The sequence below is a fragment of the Ochotona curzoniae genome, unplaced genomic scaffold (genome assembly GCF_017591425.1).
Source record: "Ochotona curzoniae isolate NIBS_2020 unplaced genomic scaffold, NIBS_Ocur_1.0 contig_1014, whole genome shotgun sequence".
In the NCBI taxonomy this organism is placed as follows: domain Eukaryota; kingdom Metazoa; phylum Chordata; class Mammalia; order Lagomorpha; family Ochotonidae; genus Ochotona; species Ochotona curzoniae.
The window spans coordinates 47,527,941-47,551,531 of NW_024464920.1; the positions used below are offsets into that span (position 1 = coordinate 47,527,941).

General features: G+C 57.4%; 1 protein-coding gene across 2 annotated transcripts; it reads left to right on the forward strand.

The window, feature by feature from the left end:
- Positions 1-482: 482 nt before the first annotated feature.
- Positions 483-20,586, forward strand: TAB1 (TGF-beta activated kinase 1 (MAP3K7) binding protein 1). Of its 2 annotated transcripts, none has more exons than XM_040986187.1 (11): positions 483-539; positions 10,455-10,591; positions 11,073-11,226; positions 12,040-12,126; positions 12,492-12,630; positions 13,464-13,577; positions 14,447-14,558; positions 16,058-16,202; positions 17,408-17,630; positions 18,692-18,854; positions 19,634-20,586. In XM_040986187.1, the coding sequence occupies exons 1-11, from the start codon at positions 507-509 to the stop codon at positions 19,839-19,841; spliced, it is 1,515 nt and encodes a 504-aa protein (XP_040842121.1). In that variant the 5' UTR covers positions 483-506; the 3' UTR covers positions 19,842-20,586. The 2 variants fall into 2 exon arrangements, with proteins under 2 accessions (XP_040842121.1, XP_040842129.1); XM_040986195.1 differs by having other exon boundaries at positions 18,698-18,854.
- Positions 20,587-23,591: the final 3,005 nt, after the last annotated feature.

The following is a 23,591-nucleotide window of genomic DNA, read 5'->3' on the forward strand; positions in this document are numbered from 1 at the left end:
GTTTCAGCTGTCTCTCTGGGCCCCTTGCCTTCTGTCACCGTGGCTGGCTCATCCCTGCCTCCCCATTCCCTTCTAAAACAATCTTTGGCTATTTCTTCCCAAAAATTATACTCGCCTAGAGCAACTACAACCAGCTTCTCTCTGTTTTCTACAGGGGTAAGGGCGGGAATAAGAAAAGACGCGCTCGCCTCCACAATGTTCATAAAAACCCAAACCTGGAGGGATAGGGGGACTCTTAGCAGCCGCGTCTAAAACGTAACTTGCACAAAGTGTGCCAATGGGGTTGAAAGAGAAGCGACCGAGTAAACGGAAGTGAAGCAGCTAAGTACCTTGGTGGTGGTGGTGGGGAAATAAGTAAAAAGGAAGAGTGCGCCTGCGCACACGCGCACTCCGGTGCGTCCCGGCTCGGCCGCGGGGTGGCGCTGCGCGCAGGCTCGGGCCGCTCTAGCCGCTCCTCTCGGTGCTCTCGCGGGAGGCGGGCGCGCCCGCGCGAGGGTCCCTCCAAGATGGCGGCGCAGAGGAGGAGTCTGCTGCAGAGTGTGAGGAACCGGCTGGCTCTCCGGGCTGGGGGTTGGCAGCCCCGGGGGGCTGTCGGGTGCAGGAGCGGCTCCCTCTCCGTGGCGAGGTGTGACCGCCGTCCTCCCCTGTCCTCCCCGGGCCGGCCCCTGCCTCCCTAGGCTGGGGGGCTGCTTTGTAGCGCGAACTCGGCGGCGGACTCGACCCACGCATGCGCATTGCGGGGCCGGCCGCCGGCGGGGTGCGTGTGTATTTTTTGGGGGGCGGTCAAGTGAGGGAGTCAGGGCCGCCGGGTGAGGGGATCAAGGGTTCAGGTGTCTTGGCTGCAGGGGTGGCATCCGCGGGGGATCGAGGATTTGGGGGCGTCTTCAGCGAGCGGGCACGACCCGAGCAGGCGTGCACACAGAGCACCCGCGGCCTCCCTGGTGTGACCATGACTGTTTAACAGGTGAGGAGCCTGAGGCAGAGAGGCGCCCGTGATGCCCACAGCCGGTGACTGCGGAGGCAGGATTAAGGTCGGGCCGTGAGGACCTGGGGGTCTGACCACAATGCCCTCCATGTCCCTGAGATGACAGCAGGGAGTGGGAGGGAATCCTTTAACCTTGAAACGCCTACTTGCAGGGTAAACCCTAGTGGGTTTAGCTCCCCCTGCCTGCCTCTGCACCACCTCGCGTGCCCCCAGGGCTCAGGCTGGCCCACTTGGCCTCACACCCCTCTATTGGAATTGCCCCCAGATATAGTTGCCTCCCTGCGCAGACTGAACTCCCCAAGAAAGGGTCTGTGTTTCTGGTTTAGCATCATATGTGTTTCCCATGATCCGTCGTATGCTGGGGCCTGCACCCGTGCTGAGCAATGAGGAGGCCTCTAGACAGTCAGATTCAGCTCCAGGCCTCGCCTTACAGGGCAGAAAAGGCCCTCCTGCTAATGCAGGCTCTGTGTAGACTCTGTAATTGGGGGGTCTGATTCTTAAAGATTTCCTTATTTGAAAGGCAGAATTACAGGAGAGGGAGAGACAGATCTTTCTGTTGGCTCACCCTGGAAACAGCCAGGAAACTGGGGCCGAGCCAGGAGCTTCCTCCTGGTCTCCCATGTGGGCACAGGGACCCAAGGACTTGGATGGTCCAGCGCTGCTTTCCCAGGTGCACCAAGAGGGAGCTGGGTCAGAAGTGGAGCAGCTGGAACTTGAACCTGCCTCCTTATGGAATGCTTTACTCACTGCACCACAGGTCCAGCCCTGGGTTCAGTATTTTGAAATTGCTCGCTCCCTCCCCTTTCTCTGGCTGTTGCTTTGGTTTAGTACTGTAAGGCCAGTCAGCCTCATTCACTCAATTATGAGGTCCTCCCCCGTGCTTTGGAAGCTTCCAGAAGACAAGGGGATGGGGCTGGCTAGAAATACTACATGGTGCAGGCTGAGCAGCTTGCTGGGGAGAGTAATGTCTGGTCCCCTTGCTTCCCCATGGGGGTGTGGTTGAGCCTGGATGAGGAGAATTAGCCAGAAGGTGTGGGTCCTTGCCCTGGAGGGGTCTCCATTGGAGGTGGGCTCCTTAGGACCGTCAGCCCCCAGCACAGCCTGACGTGTTCAGAGCAACCTGGCCTCTTCAGTGTGATGGGGCACTGTGTGTCCCATGTGGCATCCCCCCCTCCACCCGACCCTGGGGACACATTGTCATGATGGGATGAGCTCCCTCATTACACTTCTAGCCAAGTGTGTCCCATGCCGGCCGTGAACAAGCTCCGCCAAGGGTGGCACCAGGGTGCGGGAGCCGTTGGCATGTGGCAGCCACAGCGCAGGTGCTGGGGTGCTGCCTTCTGCCTCCCAGAAGCTTCTGTTCTAGTTAGGGGGCTGCCGTGAACCGTGAGGAAACACGGAGGAGTGGGGAGACCTTGCAGCAGGGGTGAGGCGTGCCCTCGGGAGGCATCAGGCTGCTGTGGAGGTCATGGTCAGAGGGAGCTGGGCCCTGCTGGACTTGGTGGGCCCAGGTGTGCGCTCTGGGTTCTAGTCTATGTGTGTGAACCTTCAGGATGGTTTTAATAAGTTTTTTTATTATTATTATTTATTTTTATTGGAAAGGCGGATATACAGAGAGGAAGATCTTCCGTCCAATGATTCACTCCCCAAGTGAGCGCAATAGCCGATGCTATGCCGATCCAAAGCCAGGTTCTTCCTCTGGGTCTCCCACACGGGTGCAGGGTCCCAAAGCTTTGGGCCGTCCTCGACTGCTTTCCCAGGCTACAGGCAGGGAGCTGGATGGGAAGTGGGGCCGCCAGGATTAGAATATGGGATCCCGGGCGTGCAAGGCAAGGACCTTAACCACTGCACCATTGCGCCGGGCCCTTCAGGATGGTTTTAAATAAGTGCCTGACATGAGGTGATTTAGAAGATACTTTTTAAGATTTTGTGGTTTTTTAAAGATATATTTATTTTTATTGGAAAGTCAGAGAGGAAGATCTTCCATCCACTGGTTCACTCCCCAAGAGGCCACAAAGGCTGAAGCTGAGCTGATCTGGAGCCAGGAGCTTCTTCCAGGTCTCCCATGTGGGTGCAGGGTCCCAAGGCTTTGGGCTGTCCTTTACTGCTTTCCTAGGCCTCAAGTGGGTAGCTCAATGGAAAGTGGAGCAGCTGGGATACACACTGACACCCACCTGGGATCCTGGTGCGTGCAAAGCAAGGACTTTAGTCACCATGCTGTGCTCTTTTTTTTTTTTTTTTAAATATTTTTGTTGGAAAAGCAGATTTACATAGAGAAGGGGAGACAAAGATCTTCCAGCAACTGGTTCACTCCCTGAGTGGGCACAACGGCAGGAGCTGAGGTGATCCAAAGTCAGGAGCTTCTTCCGGGTCTCCCACATGGGTACAGGGTCCTAAGAACTTGGGCCATCCTTTACTGCTTTCCCAGGCCTTAAGCGGGGAGCTGGATGGAAAGTGGAGCAGCTGGGATATGAACTGGTACCCACATTGTAAGAGGCACTTGTAAGAGGAGGATTAGCCTATTGAGCCACCATGCCGACCTGTTTCTCCCTTGAATTGGAGGTGTGACGATGGAAACCTAGTCACACCCTGGGGCCGGGCAGAGTAGAGTTTGAGTTAGCCCACACCAGGGAGCAGAAAAAGCCAATTGTTTGAAACCAGTTTTTATTCATTGCGAATGGTGTCGAGCAGTGATGGTTATAAGCTCGTGGGTGTAGACAGCATTTTCTCTCCCTCCCCTCCAATGGACATAGAAATAAGTATGGAGCCATTAAAGTGAAAACGTCTATGAAATAGACTGCTGGTCTTGGGCCCAGCGCAGTGATCTAGTGGCTAAAGTCCTCGCATTGAATGCCTTGGGATCCCATATGGGTGCCGATTCCAAACCTGGCAGTTCCACTGCCCATCCAGCTCCCTGCTTGTGGCCTGGGAAAGCAGTCAAGGATGGCCCAAAGCCTTGGGACCCTGCACCCGTGTGGGAGATCTGGAGGAAGTTCCTGGCTCCTGGCTTCAGATTGGCCGCAGCTCTGCGGTTGCGCTCACTTGGGGAGTGAATCACTGGACAGAAGAACTTCCTCTCTTTCTCTCCTCCTCTCTGGCTTTGCAATAAAAATAAATCTTAAGGTGTCTCTCCCTCCCTCCTCTATCGAGAGGCACCCCACCTCCCGGCTTCCTTTCCAGGGGTGCTTCCCCTTCCTTCCCTTCCCTGCTCCCCTGGTCCCTTCGCAAATAAACTTTTCTGTTTGCAAAAAAAAAAAAAAAAAAAAATCAAAACAAAACGAAACAGTGTGAGGTCTCCATTAGCCTGTTACCTGTAGGTGTTAAGCCAGCGGTCTGCTGCAGGGTCCCACTGCTGCTTGGCCCCCAGTTGGTCTCTGTGATGACGACTGACACAGGGAGCCCCTCAGGGTGCCCAGCAGGGCCATGGGGACCAAGTGGGGCTGGCGGGGAAGTGGGGTGTGCAGCAGGAGAGGTCGCACAGACGGTGAGGAAGGAGGGCCTGGTAACCCGTGTAGGGAAGCCTAGCTGCACCCGGCCCCCTGGGAGCCATCCTCCAGAGGCCCCGCCTCCCTTCCCGGCTTCCTCCTTGCCTCTACAGAATCCATGGCTTTCACCACACAAACACTCGGCCTTTTCATGCCATAGTTTGCTATTCAGGCTGGAGCCTGAACTCAAGGCTGGAGCCCTGACTGCGGGGAGTGGGGTGAGCTCCTGCTGGAGACACAGACACACAGCGCAGCAGTCGCTGAGCCAGGCTGGGTGTCTGCTGCCTTTCTGCCCCTGCGTGCTGCCCCAGGGGCAGTTCCTCACCCCCTCTCGGAGAGGCCTGAGGTGCCTGCATTTGCTGCTGCGTAGGCATACACCGTGCGGAGAAGGCCATGTGTGCCATGTGCAAGACACCCCCTTCTCAGCGTCTGTGAGGCTCATGGACCCTGGGCCATGTGTGGGCAGACTTGGCATTTAGCGATGTGGGAGGGAAGATGCCTCCTCGGTGGGCGCAGGGGCAGAGGGGTAGCTGTGTGAGCGGCAGCTATGTGACCTTTCCAAACTGCTCAGAAGCACAGAGGATGGAGGCGGGAGACCAGGCAGTCTGCTGGTTTTCCTGATGCCAGCAATGGGTGCCGGGAGCAGAGATGTCCTGGGGGAGACCGGAGGCAGTGGGAGAGCACAGCAGGGTGGGGGAGGTGCTGGTGAAGGACAGCCTCCCAGCATTGCCCATCCCTTGCTGTTGAGTCAGGGCCGCAGGTGCCGTGAGGACTGTGTGCCCACTGGGGTCTGCTGTGGAAGTAGCATGTCCTATTCCCTGCCATGTTGGATAGGAAACTTGGCCACTGCACCTAGGGCACCATGACGGGGGCACGTGAGTGCCTTGTGTGGCACCGAGGAAGACACCCCGCGGCAGATGCACGTGCACTGTACTGCCTCCAGCGGTGTGGGAGTGGGCACAGCACAGGTCTTGTGATCATTGAGACAGCGTGCGAGTGTATGGGGGAGACTCAGGGCAGGGACCCTGGACTTTGGGCAGTGTTCTTACAGAGCCTGGATGCGTGCACTGGAGGGGCAAGGACGCAAATCCTCATGGTCACTGCCATTTGCCGTCGGTTCTCTCCCACTCTGAGTCAGAGAATGTCCACTCCTAGCATGCCCCCGACCACTGTCTGACACTGATCTTGCTTCATGAAAATGTAGGACTGGATTTCTGCTCGTGGTCTATAGACTTGAATAACCTTGTTTGGTGTTCATCTTCTGTTGTCTTCAAGGTATGGCTACTAATACGGTTTTCCATTTAACAATACCGGAAAAAATTTATGTTCAGAACGTAAACTGGTTGGTCCAGGCTGCGTGGAACTCCTTCGTGGTCTCACAAATGGATAGCAAAGACCCTGCATGTCAGCTGGGAGCCTGATAGGAACTGTGGCAGCCAGGACTCAACCCAAGACTCCAGTGTGGTAGAAAGGCTGCCTCCGCAGGCTGTGGCTTGAGCCCCTGCATCCCAACGCCAATCCCCTAAATGCGGCCTTGGATTCTGTTGCTCCGTGTGTTTTCGCAAGTTCCCTTGTGTCCCAGGTGCTCACTGAGTGCCACTGTAATGTCATTTCTCAACTTGGCAGTTTGTTATTCATGGTCAGCCCGGTAGGCACCGGCTGATAGAAAGAGCCCAGGTGCCCCTGGGGGATGCTCCTGGCTGAGTTGTCCCTCGACACCGACACAGCAAGTTCCTCAGTTGGCTGAGCTTGTTTGCTTCTTGTTGTGTGTGAGACTGGTGGTCCAGTGGTCAGTGCTTCCAATGGCCCATCGCCTAATGCCAAGGGAGGCCCGTACATTGTTCACGCGGTGTTTCTGTTCCGCTGGGAAGTGTGGGATTGTTGGAAGGATTCAGGTCCCTGGAAGTCTGTCTGCCCCTAGCAGGAGAGGGGCTCTGTGGTGGCGGCTTTGCATGTGAGCATGGTCTGTGACTGTCCATCGGGGGCACCTGGGGCGCTCCTGCGTGCGGAACCTAGGTGTGTGTCAGTTCTGCTGCATGCAGAGGCAGACCCTAGAAAAGGAGGCCCCCTGGGAGGTGTGCCTACCAGGCCACCTAAACCCACGGAGGATCTTGCAGTGGGAATGCCTTGGTGGCTCTGAGACCTCAGAGCTGATTGGTGCCATGTCAGTGCCTTGAAAATTAACGCTCTGGCAACTCGTTCCTTGCACAGGATGGGCCTCACACCCGGCACACACATGCACGTGTGTGTACGTGTGGCTTGGAGCCACCTCTGGTGCATTCCTGGCAGAGGCCACATGGCCTTCAATTCTTCCCTGAGCCCAGCACATTCCACCCTGTTGGGATGTAGTGTACACCCCTGGCAGTAGTTGCCTTGTTTGTACACTTCTGGAAGATGGGCTCACACCAGGACCCTCTGTCTCCTCCCTCGGTGCGTAGACTGATGGCGTCCTGTTGGACACAATCAGCCAGCGTTAGCTGAGGATGTGTGTGTGAACTGATGACACTGGAACCACACACATCATACTGGCTCCACAGACCTGATTTCTGTGCATCTCAGGAGGGGGCGTTGTTTGGCTTTACAAGGAGACGCACCAGAGTCAGAGCTGGGAATTCTTGTGAGGTCACACTTGCCATCACTTGATGTGGAAGTGTTAGATTCCTGGGTCCTCGAGAGCTGAACAGAACTGGCCTCACATTTCCTGTCCATCAGCAGGTCCTGGCTATGTTTTCTGTTCTCCAAGGCACTAGTGACTTTGCACGCAATGGTGAGGTGGTGTGAGTAAAACCACGTTAGTAAAAGTCTCGTCAAGTAGCCAGAGGGCAGACGCAGTGATGATGGTGGCCTGAAAAGTCAAAAGTCTGGTGTCAGTTCTCCCCAGAACATTCTAGACATTCAGACCGTTCCATTCAACATCCCAGCAAGGCTCTGCAGATTCAGGGCAACTGATCCTAAAACTTACATGCAAAGCCTCATGGGATGGGCAGGACAGTTTTGAAAAGGCTGAGCAGCTGAATAACAGATTTTCCATCCACTGATTTCACTCCCAAAATGGCCACACCAACCAGCGCTGAAGCCAGGTGCCCAAATTCCATCTTGGTCTACTCCCTGGGTGACCGGGGCCCACGCACCTGGGCTGGCCCTGCTGCCTCTCAAGTGCGTTTGCAGGGAGCTGGATCAGAACAGAAGAGCAGAGACTCCAGTAGGGTTGTGTGCATTGCAAGAGGCAACCTGGCACGCTAAGCCACACACATACAGATGTTTGACACCCAGAGGCAACTCAGTGCGGGAAGACCAACCTTCCCAACACGTGCTGCTGAAGTCATCAGATCTCCATACTCAGAAAGCAAAAACAGACCCTGTGTGGGAGCCTAGTGGCTAAGGTCCTCGCCTTGCGTGCACCAGGATCCTGTATGGGTGCTGGTTCATAGCCCTGCCCCGCTTCCCATCCAGCTCCCTGCTTGTGGTCTTCGAAAGCACTGGAGGACGGCCCAAAGCCTTGGGACCTTGCACCCATGAGGGAGACCCAGAAGAAACTCCTGGCTCCTGGCTTCAGACCAGCTCAGCTCTGGCAGCTGCGGCCACTTGGGGAGCGAACCAGCAGTTGAAAGATCTTTGTCTTTCCTTCTCTCTGTAAATCTGCCTTTCCAAAAAAAAAAAATATATTAAAAACAAAAGATCAAGTAGATCTTTAAAAGAAAATCAAAATTTGACAGAAACCCTCTGTTTCATACTGTAATTCAAAATTGGTGACATATCTGAACAGTGTAGAGCTGTAAGGCAGGCTCCCGGAGCCCTCGTGCCTGGGGCTGGGCCGGGAGTGTGGTGCCTAAGCCACGGGAGAAGCGCGGGTGTGGCCTCACCAGAACTGCAGGGTCAGCTTGGCTCGAGTGAATGAGATAAAAAGCTAGAAACTTGAAACAAAGATTTGCCAATTCCACATTCAAGGAAGGGCTTTTGTCCAAAATATGTAAAGAACCCTTTGAATTCAGCAATTGGAACACATTACCCACGCACAAGTGGGCTTTCACTCAGACCCTGCAGTAGCCACTGCTGAGGTGCAGTGAGAGCCCCCGTGGTGGGGTGCTGCTGCTCTCTGAGTTGGGGGAGTGTCTGCCTTAGGGGACGGGGGGACAGATGTCCGTGTTGCTAGTGGGATGCGAATGAAACGGCCACTGCCGGACAAACATTTGCCAGTTTCTTGTAAAAGGACTTAAGCATGTGACCCGGCACTCTCACCCCTGGTACGTAATGTGAGAAGATAGAAAGTTCACACAGAATCTGCGAAGGCGTATACCAGTGCACGTCATAATCCCTAAATAATCCTGAAGCTGCCAGCTGTCCTCCAACAAGCGGATGCCTAAACCACTGCCCCTCCGCAGGCCGACGCGCGCAGCGGCCACCAGGCCAGGTCTTGGCCAGCAGAGCGCTGGAGGCCGACCTCCGCGCCTCACTTGCTGTGTGTAATGTTCGTGAGAGGATAAAACCGGACAGACCAAGTGGCTGTCGGCACTTGGGGGAGGGAGCCGTCCAAAGGCGCAGCACGAGGGCGCTTTGGGGGTGATGTGTCCTGTCGTGGGGCTCAAGATAGATTGTACACGTGCCGACATTTGTAAAACTGCACACCCAAGAAAGGCAGTCTTACTACATGTTAATTTGGAAATCAAACAGACACCCACACATTGCAGAAGTGGCTCAGGGTGTTAGAGGCAGAACTAAAATAGCTGGAGGCAACGTGGAAGCCTCACAGTGGAGGAAAATCCCCCAGTCGCTTCCTGTCCGTACGTAAATAAACAGAAGACTTACTGTGCCACAAAAAGCTAGCCACGGGCTTTTGGCCCACCTAATGGCCAAAGCCTGGCCAAGTGCCTTCCTGTCGGTTTGGGAGACCATTGCCGCCTGTGCCCCCCTTGGTAGTCTTGCCCAGTTTTCCAGCAAAACCTTTTGTTGCAGGGAGCTGAACTTCGAGTCCCCCAGTTCCTTTAGTTTTCTTCTTTGGGGCAGTGTGCAAGGCCGTGTTCTCAGGTGGGAGGCAGGGGCGGACTTTCACCGATGGTTGGGGGAACCTAGATTGCACTACAGAGAAATGATGCTTAGGGCGTGCCTGAAGGACCCCTGGGGAGCTCAAAGGGGATGTATGCGTGTGGGCCTGTGCCCACGTAGGAAGCATGGCTGGCGTGAGGTCACCCAGCCTGATTGCAGATCTGTGGGGGAGAAGCAAGTCCCACACGGGCAGGGCTGGTGGCGGTGGGGCAAGCCTGGGGAGGCTTCCTGAAGAAGGACTTAATGGAAGTGGTGACCTGTGAGCCAGGGAGTGCAGAGGCTGTGGAGTTGGCCACATGAGGAGATGCGGGTGGGCATTGTGGTGTACCAGAGCGCCCCCTTTGGAGTCCCACCGCCACTTCCCATCCAGCTGCCTGCTCAGGGGCGCCCTCACACGTGGGAACCCAGATGGAGTCCCTGGCCCTCGGCTTCAGCGCAGCTTCAGCTGTTGCAGGCTTTTGGGCAGGAAAGCCATGCACAACAGAGTTCTCGGTTGATCTGCCTTGCATCTCCCTCCACCCCTGTCCCCATCCCCCCAAAATAAGATAAATTTTCCGTTAAGGCAGGAATAAAATGAGACACTCCTTGTGGAAAGTAAGGGTAGGGTGTAAAAGGCTGTAGGCTTTTGCGTGGGCTGGGAGGGACGTGACCCAGGGAGGAGGGGGTCCTTGTGGGCTGGAGAGTGATAGACTGGCTTGTAGGGGTGCTGCCAAGTCTCCCACCGATACGTGCACTGCGTAGCTTGCTCCTGCAGGCTGGGTCCTCGGAACCACTTTGGACTGGCTTTAAGAACAGCCCTCCCTTGGGCAGATTAGTGTCTGTTCATGTGAGCATGGCCGCTTTCCATAAATAAGTGGGTTTTTATTGTAAGAGAAAAAGACGGGGAGGGATCTAGTCAGGGGAGGAAGGTGTAGCCTCACAGTGTCCTGTGTCCTTCCCAGGAGCAGCAGCCCAGCTGGACGGATGACCTGCCGCTCTGCCACCTCTCCGGGGTGGGCTCGGCCTCCAACCGCTGCTATTCAGCTGACGGCAAGAGCACCGAGAGCCACCCACCGGAGGACAACTGGCTCAAGTTCAGGTGTGAGGGCAGCATCACCCTTCCGGGCAAGCAGAAAAGAGCACTTTTCCTAGAACTGTTGCATGTGGGGCTTGTCACTGAGATGAGGTCCCTGGTAGGGGCCGCTGCCCCTTCCTGTTCCACCAGCTGTGTGTGTGTGTATGTGTAGGGCACCAGCTGTGTGTGTCCACCAGCTCTGTGTGTGTGTGTAGGGCACCAGTGTGTGTCCACCAGCTGTGTCTGTGTGTGTGTATAGGGCACCAGCGTGTGTCCACCAGCTCTGCGTGTGTGTGTGTTTGTGTGTGTGTGTGTAGGGCACCAGTGTGTGTCCACCAGCTCTGCGTGTGTGTGTGTGTGTGTGTAGGGCACCAGTGTGTGTCCACCAGCTGTGGGTATGTGTGTGTATATAGGACACCCACAAGGTCAGAGTGAAAAGGTGGCCAGAGTGGGCCTCTGAAGCCACAGCTGCTGCATCTCTCGCTGCCCTCAACCCCTTTCCCAGGAGTGAGAACAACTGCTTCCTGTATGGGGTCTTCAACGGCTACGATGGCAACCGGGTGACCAACTTCGTGGCCCAGCGCCTGTCGGCAGAACTGCTGCTGGGCCAGCTCAGTGCTGAACACACAGAGGCTGATGTGCGCCGGGTGCTGCTGCAGGTACAGGGCTCAGGCTGCTGGGGCCCAGTTGGCTTGGGGCCCCCACAGCCATGCAGTGTTGCCAGCATCTTGACCCTGCGAAGGGGCAGCTTCCAGCAGGAGCAGGCCCCCAACATGTCCAGGACTAGGATGAGGCGGGAAGCAGCCAGTCTCAGTGATTGACAGCAAGGGGGTGGCGGGGTAGGGCCTGATGGAAGTGAGATAACGTCCAGTGACCCCTTTCCTTTCCATCTAGCCAGTGCTTGACCTCAGGTTCTGAAAGACCCTAGGTAGGCGGGGCAGTGGGCCGTGTCCCGGTGAGCAGTTTTGTCATTCTGCTGCTGGGGCTCAGGTCCCTTCTCCTGTGGGGAGCACAGAGGCCTGTGGTTGTGGGTTAGCAGGGGCTTCTCAGTCCTCCAGGACAACTGCCCTAGCTGTTTCCTGCCCAGCCCCAGGGTTCCGTGCCTGTCATCTCACCGCCCCCCCCCCCCGCCCTGGGGGAAGGGCCATGGCCAGCAGGGCGTGAGAGGGGCCCTCTCAGAGGAGCTGCCTTCGGGCTGACCTTTGCCCAGCTGGGTGTCCTCACCGCCTCTCCCAGCTGTGCACTCCTGCCTGACTGTCCTCCCGGCCTCCCACCACTCTGCCTGCCCACCTGGGTGGCGCAGCCTGCCTTTATAACAGTCCCAGGAAGCAGCGGGGGCCTTGCAGGGGGTTGGGGGTGAAGCCGCCATCACACAGGGGTGTGGGCAGGGAGCTGGTTGCTGCCAGTGGGAGGCGCTGGAGTGTAAGGTGACCATGTGAGCCAGCTGTCACCTGTGTGCTCTGTCCCTGCAGGCCTTCGATGTGGTGGAGAGGAGCTTCCTGGAGTCCATCGACGATGCCTTGGCTGAGAAGGCCAGCCTGCAGTCCCAGCTGCCAGAGGTAGTGTCACTTACAGGCCACTGACACAAAAGGCTGAGCAGATGGGTTCCAGCAGAGGGCCCCTGTGGGGAAGGTGGGGAAGGCCATTTGCCCTCAAAGGTGCCTCCTCAGCCCTCCGTGGGCAGCCTCACTCAGCACTGGGTGGTCAGTGAGACAGGAGGCAAGGCCTTTCTGCGCGCAGTGGTCTGCATGGGTCCACAGCCCAGGCACCCACCAGAACCTTGTCCACTACTTTCCCGGAGGAACCTGCCCTGGGTTGCACAGAGCTCCCTGCCCTGGCTGCGCCCTCGGCCTGCAGGTCCTTGCTCTGGAGGGACAGTCCCTGAGGGCCAGCTGTGTTCTGACCTCTGATGGTCCACTTGCAGGGTGTCCCACAGCACCAGCTGCTGCCTCAGTATCAGAAGATCCTGGAGAGACTCAAGGTGCTAGAGAGGGAGGTTTCGGGAGGAGCCATGGCCGTCGTGGCTGTCCTTCTCAGCAACAAGCTCTACGTGGCCAACGTTGGTGAGCTGCTGGCTGGGCCGGGGGGCCCCTGGAGGCAGGGTGCCCAGGGCTGTGTGCTTGCTTTCTGGTCACTGCCCAGTGCAGTGCCCTGGTTTTGACTGCTTTCTCTTCCTCCTCTGCTTAAGATGTGATTGTGACAGAAGTCCCAGCACAGAACAGCTCCATGAGGAGCGTTGAGTGCAGCGCTTGTCCCCAGGTCCACAGCCGTCACCGTGGGACCCCCCCTCTCATGCTCCGGTTATGTTGTTGCAACCCCAGCAAGTCCTATCACCTGTAACTTTTTTTTTAATGGTGTTTTATTGGACTACCAAAGGCTGTTTGGGCCATTGTGTACTTTTTTTCTTTCTTTCTAATTTTTTTTTTTTATTGTAAAGTCAGATGTACAGAGAGGAGGAGAGACAGAGGAAGATCTTCTAGCTGTTGATTCGCTCCCCAAGTGGCTGCAATGGCCAGAACTGTGCCGATCGGAAGCCAGGAGCCTAGAGCCTCTTCCGGGTCTGCAGGTGCAGGGTCCCAAGGCTTTGGATCATCTTTGACTGCTTTCCCAGGCCACAGGCAGAGAGCCGGATGGGAAGCAGGGCTGCCGGGATTAGAACCAGCGCCAATATCAGATCCTTGCACGTTCAAGAGGAGGTCTTTGGCAGCTAGGCTACCACACCAGGCCCATAGCTTTTTTTTAAAGTTACATGTTAGCCCAGTTCCTATCATCTGCAGCCCTTGACCAAGCCTGACCAGGGCCCTTCTCCGGGTGCTAGACAGGAGTCGCCTAACTTTGGTCTGTTTTTGCTGTCTCCTGGTCTTGTCTGTGCTCAGCCACCTGCTTCCTGCTGCAGGTACAAACCGTGCGCTCCTCTGCCAGTCCACAGTGGACGGGCTGCAGGTGACGCAGCTGAACGTGGACCACACCACAAGCAATGAGGACGAGCTCTTCCGCCTCTCGCAGCTGGGTGAGTGGACCTGCAGGGCTTGCACCGGCCCCCTCCGTGGCTGGGGCTGGGGTCCCTGCTTTGCCATCTGCTGGCTCGTGAGGTGTGGTGCTTTCTTCAGTTTCCCATCTGTGTTAAGAGGACAACAGAAATGGCATGTTGGGGGGTTTGTGTTTAATCTGTGTCTGGTGCTTCCCCAAATACTGGGGTGCTCACTGCTAACCAGTGGGGATGGAGGCCACCAGACAGGTCCTGAGAGTCCCATGGGACCCCATGGGACTTGGGGTCACCCCTTGCCTCCTCGGCGGTAAGCTGGCAAGCCTGGGGAGGATGTGGGGGCAGTGTGCTGCTTGGGCTGAGGTGTCCACAGCAGCTCTGGGTGGCACTGAGCTGGCACATGAGGGGCCCGTGAGCTGTGCTTTCCTCGGCTGGGCACAGGGCCCTCAGGACATAGGGGCAGCGGCAGGCCGGGGTACCTGACACCCTTTTCATGCCCATCTGCTGGGCCTCTGCCTCTGACTATTTGCTGTGTCTGTGACCCCACTTTTTTAGATGTATTTATTATTATTGGAAAGACAATTTTACAAAGAAAAGGAGAGACAGAGGTCTCAGTGGCCATTCTGAAGCCAGGAGCCAGGAGCCTCATCCAAGTCTCCCTTATGGGTACAGGGTCCCAAGGCTTTGTGCATCCTCCACTGCTTTCCCAGGCCACAGACAGGGAACTGGAAGGGAAGTGGAGCAGCCGGGACACGAACTGGTGCCCATAGGGGAGGTTGGCACTTGCAGTGTAGGATTAGTCATTTGAGCCATTGTGCCAGCCCAGTCTGCCCTCTTCTTTTGCTCTCCATGAACGAGAAGTGGGCTTGTTGCCTTGTTCTCCGTGCTGGTAGGTTTGGATGCAGTGAAGATCAAACAAGTGGGCGTCATCTGTGGGCAGGAGAGCACCAGGCGCATCGGGGATTACAAGGTCAAGTACGGCTACACCGACATCGAGCTGCTGAGGTGGGTGGATGACCAGAGAGCCGGGGCAAGTGGGGGGCTCCAACAACACAGGTGCCGCTGAGGCAATTCAGACCTCTCTTGCAGAGAGTGGGTGTGGGGTGGCTAGTCGTTGCTTACTAGCAGCAAGTCGAGAACTAGCCTAAAGGCAAGGACAGCAGGAGCAAGTGAAGCTGCATGGGGTGCCTGGCTGGGGTGGGGACAGACCAGGGGCTTGGCTGGTGCTGCCCATGGTAGGGGCAGGGGCAGGAGCAGGCATGGTCTGCTTTGTCCACATTCAACCCAGGACACCCCCTGCCCGCTGCGGCACAGTGGCCAGTAGGAGGCGTGACCCCTGGTAGTGCTGAGCCTAGCCCAGCCCTTTATATGCTTTCTTCTATTCAGCCCTGCTCAGACACGGTGAGCTGGTGTCCACCCTGTCCCTGGGACAGTTAACATGAGCCAACTGTGTGTGGACATCAGGTAGCCTGTGCAGGCACAACTGATGATGAGCTGAGCTGGGACTGGGATCCAGGCGGCCTGGTGTGGGACAAGTCCTGACCCAGGGACGGTCCTGTGTGTGAGGCAAGAGCTGGGGAGGTGGGCATACGTGTGTGATGCCCATCAAAGCACTGAATTGGCCACCGGGCTGTGGGGAATCGTACTGCTGGGCCCATCCACAGAGGTGGGTCCTGCAGGGCGGAGGACACAACTGACTCCCTCCCCTCTGAGATCCAGGAGCTGGCACCTGGAACTTTCATCCCCAGCTTGTAGGTTTTTGTTTGCATATTAGAAGCAAGGGTCACACAGTGCTTGGGCTATAAGCAATGCAGTTGGTCTTCCTCCCACCCCAGCCCACCTGTTGCTAGACATCTGAGCGAGGCACCTACCCTGAGAGGCCCCAAGTGGCCAGCAGCGCCGGCCTGCTGGCTGTGCCTTATCCTATCAGTCGTAAACTGCGTTGTTAGTGCGTGTGATCCAAGGTGCCTGGCGCAAAGTCACAGGTCACTTAGTGTTAGCATGAGTCCTGCCCACCTGCCATGTCGGCCGGCTCTGACGGCCATCAGAATCCCACTGCGTCTTCACCTGTGCCTACCTTGTGGCTGCCTGTGTATGTGCGTGCACACACACACGATGGAACCTCCCCCGGCTATGCCTGACGCCCTCGTAGGTACCTTCTACATCTGTGCCCCTTTGGCTTGCACACTTATTTGGGAGCAACCAGGAGGATAGCAGAGAAGAAGGCCTTTAGGATATGCCTCCCGTACCCTGGCGCTCACACCCCTACCTCCCATGGCCAGCTCTGTGGACAGGGATGGAGGGGTTGACCTTGGCTGTCCCACCCCTGAGCGGTGGCTTCCCCACCTTGGAGCTTTGTCTCGGCAGCTGCAGAGGATAGGCCTGCTCCTGGTCCCTTCCTCGCTGTCCCTACCTCTGGTCTAGTTGTGTGTTCTGTCTCCCGTCTGGGCCGTCGGTGTGCGCCTCAGGCCTGCCCCACCCAAACCCTCTCCTTCTCCCGGCAGCGCTGCCAAATCCAAGCCCATCATCGCAGAGCCGGAGATCCACGGCGCCCAGCCCCTGGATGGGGTGACCGGCTTCCTAGTGCTCATGTCTGAGGGGCTCTACAAGGCTCTGGAGGCGGCCCATGGACCTGGGCAGGCCAATCAGGTGAGCTGGGCAGCACTGTGGCCACGGCAGAGCCTGTTCTCTGGACTCAAGGCTGGGGAAAGGAAGAGCGGAGGCCTGCCTGGAGGCCTCGCTCTTTGTGGGCGTAAAGCCACAGCCATTCCCAGGGCCCCAGTGAAGGCCAAGCTGGGAGGGCAGTTCCCTGGGCAAATGTCACTCTGGGGGCTCCTGGATGGGTGCTGCTCCCTGGAAACTGGGGTCCTGCCACAAGTCCTCGCGGACCCCGGGGCTCCACAGGTCTGTCCTGACCCCTTCTTCATTTCTTTCTGGTGTGGAGTCAGTGGGTTCATATAGGAAACAGGGGGCCCCTAGCTGGGTGTGGCCCTGGAGCACCAGCACAGACAGCTGTCACCACATGTGACCAAGGCACGTGGAGGGAAGCCATTGTCACCTAACCTTGGTGCCTTGAAACACGCAGAAGACTGCCCAACACTTCCAGTCTCCCTGGCCCATTGCCAAGGTTTCCCTCTCGTCATGGCTTGTAACAGAAGGGCAGTGACTCCCACCTGCCTGAGGAGGGACCCTGGAGCCACAGGATTTGGGGTCCGGCCTGAGGTAACAGATGAGGATGGCTGGTGAGGGCACCGGCCCCCAGAATGGCTCCAGTCTTCAGCGCCTGCCCCTGCGCACAGAGACTGGCAGGCAGCCTAGAGGACGTTTTGTCTCTGTGCTTTGAATGTTTTTAGTCAGTGTGAGTTTCCTTTTTTCCTTTCCACCTTGGTCTTCCCAGTAGAATTATCCAGTGGCTTTTACTAGGTTCTGGAATATTCTGGGTTGTGGATTTTGCTAAAGGCAGAGACCCCATCTTGATCTGCAGCCCCAGTCCCTGATGTTAGTGTGTTCCAGGGAGGCATGCTTGACGGTGACTGTGTGAGCTGGGCTTCAGCAGTCGTCCGAGTATTGCTGTCCCCGGTTCTATTATGTAACCTCCCTCACAGAGACCCGGGAGGCAAAGCATATCACTTTTTAGAGAGGTGGAAGCAGCATCAGAGACTATAGGTCATGCAGCTTTTCCAGTAAGAAGATTCCAGAAGCATTATCCTGAATACCTTGACAAGTTCAGATTGCAAACTTGGCTGTCAGGCACTTCCTGCACCTGCTGAGCCCGTGACCCCTGGGTCTCCTGAGTGTGGGCCCACAGTGCCTGGGTCACTTCTGTTCCTCACTGTCCCGCTCCCCACCCCCAGGAGATCGCCGCCATGATTGACACAGAGTTCGCCAAGCAGACCTCGCTGGATGCAGTGGCCCAGGCTGTGGTGGACCGGGTGAGGCGTATCCACAGTGACACCTTCGCCAGTGGCGGGGAGCGTGCCAAGTTCTGCCCCCGGCACGAGGACATGACCCTGCTGGTGAGGAACTTCGGCTACCCACTGGGTGAACTGAGCCAACCCACACCAACCCCGGCCCCAGGTACGTGTTCCCTGCAGCCGAGCGTCACCCAAGGCACTGTCCAGGAGCTGGAGCTGAGTGGTGGCCTGGTGCATGGTGTGCAGGTTGACCTGCAGGTCTGGCCTTGAGCGGTTGTGACCCAGGCTCTCGACCTGTCCACATGCATCTACCCTGGGCTGCCACACAGGGTTCCACATCTGAGACCCTGGCCCCTGCTGCCAGGGCCCTTCCCTCTGTGTGCCAGGCATGTCGCCTGCAGTGCCTCGACTTAGCCTGCTTCGTGACTCAGAGGATGGAGGGGAGGGAGGCCGAGACTCAAGAAAGAAGGGCTGTGGGGTGAGGCTGGGTTTGAGGCCAGAGGCAGGCCCTGCCCCAGTGCCCGGGGGCCACTTCCCTGCCTGCTGCTCCTTTCATTGACCACCTGCCCAAGCTGCCCAACACATAGGCTTTCCGTGCCTACAGCCTACACTCCTTCCTGTTCAGGTCGGCAGTGAGGAAGAGGCAGAGACAGACTCTTCAAGCATCTACTGGGTCACTTTGCAGATGGCCCTGGTGGTCAGGTCGGGAGTGGGGTGGCTGAAGCCAGGAGCCTGGAATTCCATCCAGGTCTCTGGCACAGTCAGCAGGGACCCAAGCCCTTGGGTCGTCCTCCGCTGCTTTCCCAGGCTCATTAGCAGGGATCTGGATCGGAAGTGGAATGGCTGGGAATTGAACTTAAACCCCTTTGAGAGGTCAGCATCGCCGACGATGGCTCATCTTGCTGTGCCACAACTCATTGTTGCTTTATCTTTGTCTTTTTTAAACAAACCGATCTTGGAGCTTCGTTCTCCTGTGGTCCCCAGGGTTCCTGCAGCGTCCCTGACTTACTGCGGCCATGTTTTCATTGGGTCAACCTCAAGCGGAAGCAAACATCCCTGGGAAGCGGCTCAGCCCCTGGTTCAGTTCCTCCTTTCCCCCGCCGACGGGAGGTTCCGTCCAGCCTGGAGGACATGTCCTTGGAGCTGCCCCATGGGGCCGCTGTCCCTGCTGACTGCTCAGTGTCCCCTGTGAGCCACGTGCCCTCTGTGCTCTCCTTCCCGCAGCTGCAGGGGGCCGCGTGTACCCGGTGTCCGTGCCTTACTCCAGCGCCCAGAGCACCAGCAAGACCAGCGTGACCCTCTCCCTTGTCATGCCCTCCCAGGGCCAGATGGTCAACGGGGCTCACAGTGCCTCCACCCTGGATGAGGCCACACCCACCCTCACCAAGTAAGCCCTGGGACCCCATTCTTCCATGGGGATGTCCTGGCATCAGAGGCTCCCTGAAGCTGGGCCAGGGAGAGGGGAGGCCAGCAGGTCTCTTCTGGTCACTGCCACTAGCTGCCTGCTGGTCCTGGGCCCGTTCTGGTGTTCCTCAGTGGGAAAGGTTCCTGTACACTTCCTCATCCGCAGGCGAGCTGGCTTCCCGCATGTCACCCATGTTTAGGGGGCGTTGTGGACTGTGTCAGCTCTGCAGGGGGCTCTCGGGTTTCAGGGGCATGTAGGGGTGGAGCAGCCCAGGATCAGGGTGTCAGAGGTCCCCTCTTGAGTGTAGACCCGCCTGGCCCCTTCTTTCCACCTCCTTTGCTTGTGTGGAATGCCCCCCAGCCGCTGCCCCAGGGGGCTGGGATCTTGTTTCCACAATCTGCCCAGTATAATAGAGAAGCCACACCCTCGTTCCACTGGCCAGGGCTCTGCAGGCTGGGCCCAGGCAGGATGTGGCCAATTAGGAGGGCCTTTCTTCCCCTGCCCCTTTGTCTTGCTGCCCCACTGCTGTGGGCTGGAAATCCCCCAAGTCCCCGGCTCTCCCTCCATGCCCTGAGAACAGCTGGGGCTTCTGGGCTGCAGTTGGGGTGGCTGGTCCTGCACCCCGCTGGGTTCTCCGAGAAAGCCACCAGCTGTGTCCACAAAGCGGCGGCCCAGTGGCCGCTTCCTTTTTTGCCCCTACTCCCTGCACTCAGCCCAGTGGGCATGTCCCCTGACTCCTTTCCTGCCTGTGGTGCCCGCAGCCAGAGCCCGACCCTGACCCTGCAGTCCACCAGCACACACACCCAGAGCAGCAGCTCCAGCTCCGACGGCGGCCTCTTCCGCTCCCGCCCGGCCCACGCACTCCCACCTGCCGAGGATGGCCGTGTCGAGCCCTACGTGGATTTTGCTGAGTTTTACCGCCTTTGGAGCATGGACCACGGTGAGCAGAGTGCGATGACAGCACCGTAGTCCAGCTGGGTGAGCTGCCCAAGCAAGGCCTGGCAGTGCTCGGACTGTGCCACCCTGTGGGGGTGTCCTGTGCACCAGCCTCCCCTGGCTCCTAGGACTGTAAGGCGTGCACATGCAGCTTGGACCTGGCCTGCTGGTTCCCCGGAGCACCATCCAGCTCAGGCAGAGGTCCTAGGGACCTTGAGAGTCACATCTAATGGATGCAGCTCACAAAGCTGCCATCACCCGGCAGTCTGTGACACTACTGGTGCCTCTCGATTCTGCACAGCAACTGCCCCCGCAGCCTCAGCCTTGTGCCAAGGCCAGGGGTGCCTGCACCTGTCCTGGTGCTCCATGCTGAGGAATGCCAAGGCAGCACCTGGGCCCAACAGATCCAGTTAGCAGGACCCAGAGGGAGCTGGCCTTAAGAAGCACTGATCCTGAAGTGTTCTCGGGCAATGGGTACAAGTCAGGGTGTGCAGCCCAGGGCCTGCTTTCTTGCTTCTGGTGTGAGCGAGGTGGTGGTTGAGGCGGCTGAGGTGCGCAAAACTCCAACTGGAGATGAAGTCCTTGCCCAGTCCCGGGTAACAGCCAGGCTGTGGGGCTTAGCTCTGGGTGGACCTGGGCCTCAGGGCCATATGCGGCCTGCCTTCACCCACAGGAGCAGGAAGGACACCTGTCAGTGGACCCTGCTTGCACTGGGGACACAACCAGAGCCAGCCCAGGCACTGCAGTTCCCTTCTCCAGAGGAGGAAGCAGCGGTGGCCCTGTCGGGGTCTGCCGCCTCCTCCCTGGCCAGCCTGTCTCCTTGCCTCCCAGTGCCTGGCACATGGCTTGCCCAGCACTGGCCATGGCTGTGTGGCCCACAGCAAGCAAGGGGTCCATGCAGTCAGAGGCACCTGGTGCCCTTGCTGCTGTGCCAGAAGTGAGGCTCTGGAACCCTGAGTCCCATGGTGCTGCAGGGGATCCAGAGACTGATAGTACATCCCTGTGTTCCTGGAGCTGTCACTCGGATCTCTGGGAGTTCCAGTGGGGCTGTAACACAACTGTGAGTGGCCCTGGCTCTTCTCCAGTGAAGGGACTGGGCGGTGGCTGGTACCGCAGCCTCCACCCAGGGCTCTGTTCTCTCTGGCTGCTGGTTCTTTCTGCTCACGGGTGCTCTGTGGTTTTGGTCCACACAGCTAGCTGTTCTTCCTGCTCTGTGCTGTAAGAGCCCAGCCCTCTGGGGTTGGGTCCAGACAAAGGCCTGTGTGTACCTGGCATGAGGGGGCAGGGCTTCCATGGCCTGATGAAAGCCCTTAAGGTGATGGGCACACAAGTTTTTATACATGGTCCCAGTCACCAGGGCCCTCCCAGTGCCAGCTCTACCCCGAATGCGTGGAGGCTGGGTCGCCTTGTATCCCATATAGGAGCAGATGAAAATGACAGCTTGTTGGGGGAAGGCTCGGGGGTCTTTGAGGACCCTCACAGGGGCTGTGGGCAGAGAGAGGAACCCACCCCCACCAGGCAGAGCTATGCGTCACAGGGAGTCCCTGGCTCTGACACTGGGCCTAGGTCTGGGCTATCTAGCCCTAGACCACGTCCCGTGTGGGGCTGGATCAGAATCAGCTGGAATCCTGGGCCACTTGCGCCGTCTGCAGACTGTGCCCTTGGCCCTGAACTCACTTGGGCCCCTCCTAGAGTCAGCTGCATTCAGAGACTGTGGAGGCCTCTCCGTCAGCTCAGGTGGCCTCTGGGAATCTCGTGGCCAGACAAGACGGCACATTTAATGATGGTCGTGGGAAGCGAATCAGTAGGAAGGAGGAAGAAGGGAGTAGCTAGATGAGCTTGGTGACACAGCCACATCTGAGCAAAATTTGGATGAGACCAGTGCTGTGGCACAGTGGATTCAGCCACCGCCTGTGGCACCAACGTCCCATGTGGGCACCAGTTCGAGTCCTGGTTGTTCCACTTTGTATCCAGCTCCGCACTAACATCCTTGAGAAAGCAGTGGAGAACGGCCCAAGGGCTTGGACTCCTGCATGCTAGAGACTGGGATTTGTCGCCATTTGAAGAATGGATCAATGGATGGAAGATTTCTCCTTTCCTCTCTCTCTCTCCAATTCTGCTTTTCAAATAAATAAAAATCCAAAATAAAGGTGTAAGATTGCTGGACACATCTGTCACCGTGGCTGGGCAGCCCCCTGCCTGCCCATGTGGAACCTGGGCTTGGGCTGAGCTGACCACACTTCTGCCCTTGTATGCACGAAGGTAGTCTCTGTAGCAGGCGGTGTTGCTGCGTCCTGCCGCTTCAGTGAGGGGCCCAGGTGCCAGGCTGTGGCTGTGGAGGATGGAGGCCTCCAGCCAGGCTCCCAGGTGTCCCTGAGCACAGACAGGTCGGCCATCCTCAGTTTCCCTCCCCAAGTGCCCACGTAGCCAGGATCAAGCTGAGGCCAAAGCTGGAGGTGGAAACTTCACCCAAGGACCCCACTATTTGAACTGCCCCTATAGCTTCTCGGGGTCTGCACCAGCAGACACTCCTGTAGGACCCAGGCAAGGTCAGAGACGTTGCCAGTGTCACTGAGCTTGGCACAGGCACGCACTTGGTTCCTGCACAGTGGTGACGTCAACCACAGGCTCAGACACGACCTTTCCATGCGGCGGGCAGCCTCAAGGACAGTGCATCTGGCAGTAGTGTTGAGCTTGGCCGGTCCCAGGCCCCCTCCCTGCCTTGGAGGCTCTCTCCACTTGCTTAGCCCGGCCCTGGCTAGGGCTCTGCCAGGGCTAATGTCCACACAGCTGGCCAGGTTAAGCTGCAGCTGTCATTTCTGCAAAGCCATTCTGTGGTCCAGCCTGTGCGGAGCTTGGGAACTGGCCGTCTCCCCACCCTCACAGCTCCTGCCATGTGTGTCCTTCGGGTCCTGGATGGGCACTGGACCCTCACAGTCATCAGTCACCCTGCACCAGCCCAAGTAGTCATGGAGCCCCAGGGGCACCTGGTAGAGCTGAAGGCTGCTGAAGCACAGCTTCTGATAGTTACCCTACAGAAACGCTCCCTGCAGGGCCCCCAAACCCTGCTGAAGAAGTTAGATGTCTTGGGGCTGGCGTTGTGGTAGAACCAGTTAAGCTACTGCCTGCCAATACTGGCATCCCATATAACAGTCAGTTCAAGCCCTGGTTGCTCCACCAACAATCTAACTCCCTGACGGGGCTGCTGAGGAAGCAGTGGAAGTTTGCCCGAGTGCTCAGGCTGCTGTCACTCGGATGGGGGACCAGGATAGTGGTCTGGCTCCTGGCTTCAGTCTGGCCCAGCCCCAGCCAGTGTAACCATTTGGGGAGTGAACCAACAGACGAAAGACTTCTTTCTGCACATCTGTATTTCAAATAAAAAATTTAAAATAAGTGTCCGTTTTTTTGTTGTTTGTTTTAATTTTTCATGATAATTGCATGGTTGATCAGGCTTGGAAGGATCAAGGGTTAGGGATAAGTAAGTGAAATTATTTCTAAATTTGCTATTCTTATTTCTGGGGAAAAGGGAGAGATAAAGGGGGGAGCCACACCTAGCTTCCCAAATATCCCAGTACCCAGGGAAGGCGAGCCACCACCCAGTATCAACCCCGGGTCCCATGTGTGCATGTTCCGAGGGTTCTGCCAAGTTCTGAAATGCTGTCGATTTTGCCAATCCAAGGATGAAGAAGCCCTCCCATTGTCCACTGGCTGACAAAGTCAACCTCAAGTCTCTATTCACCCAGATTTTTGCTGTCATTGGCTGGGGTAGTTGTCCAATTTGTT

What these genes read in the sequence shown, in the direction of transcription:
- TAB1 (XM_040986187.1), top strand. Translation starts at nt 507, where the DNA reads ATGGCGGCGCAGAGGAGGAGTCTGCTGCAGAGT. An exon ending in TGCGCCGGGTGCTGCTGCAG is followed by an intron (nt 11,227 to 12,039) that starts GTACAGGGCTCA and finishes CTGTCCCTGCAG; the next exon opens with GCCTTCGATGTGGTGGAGAG. An exon ending in GCTCTACGTGGCCAACGTTG is followed by an intron (nt 12,631 to 13,463) that starts GTGAGCTGCTGG and finishes TTCCTGCTGCAG; the next exon opens with GTACAAACCGTGCGCTCCTC.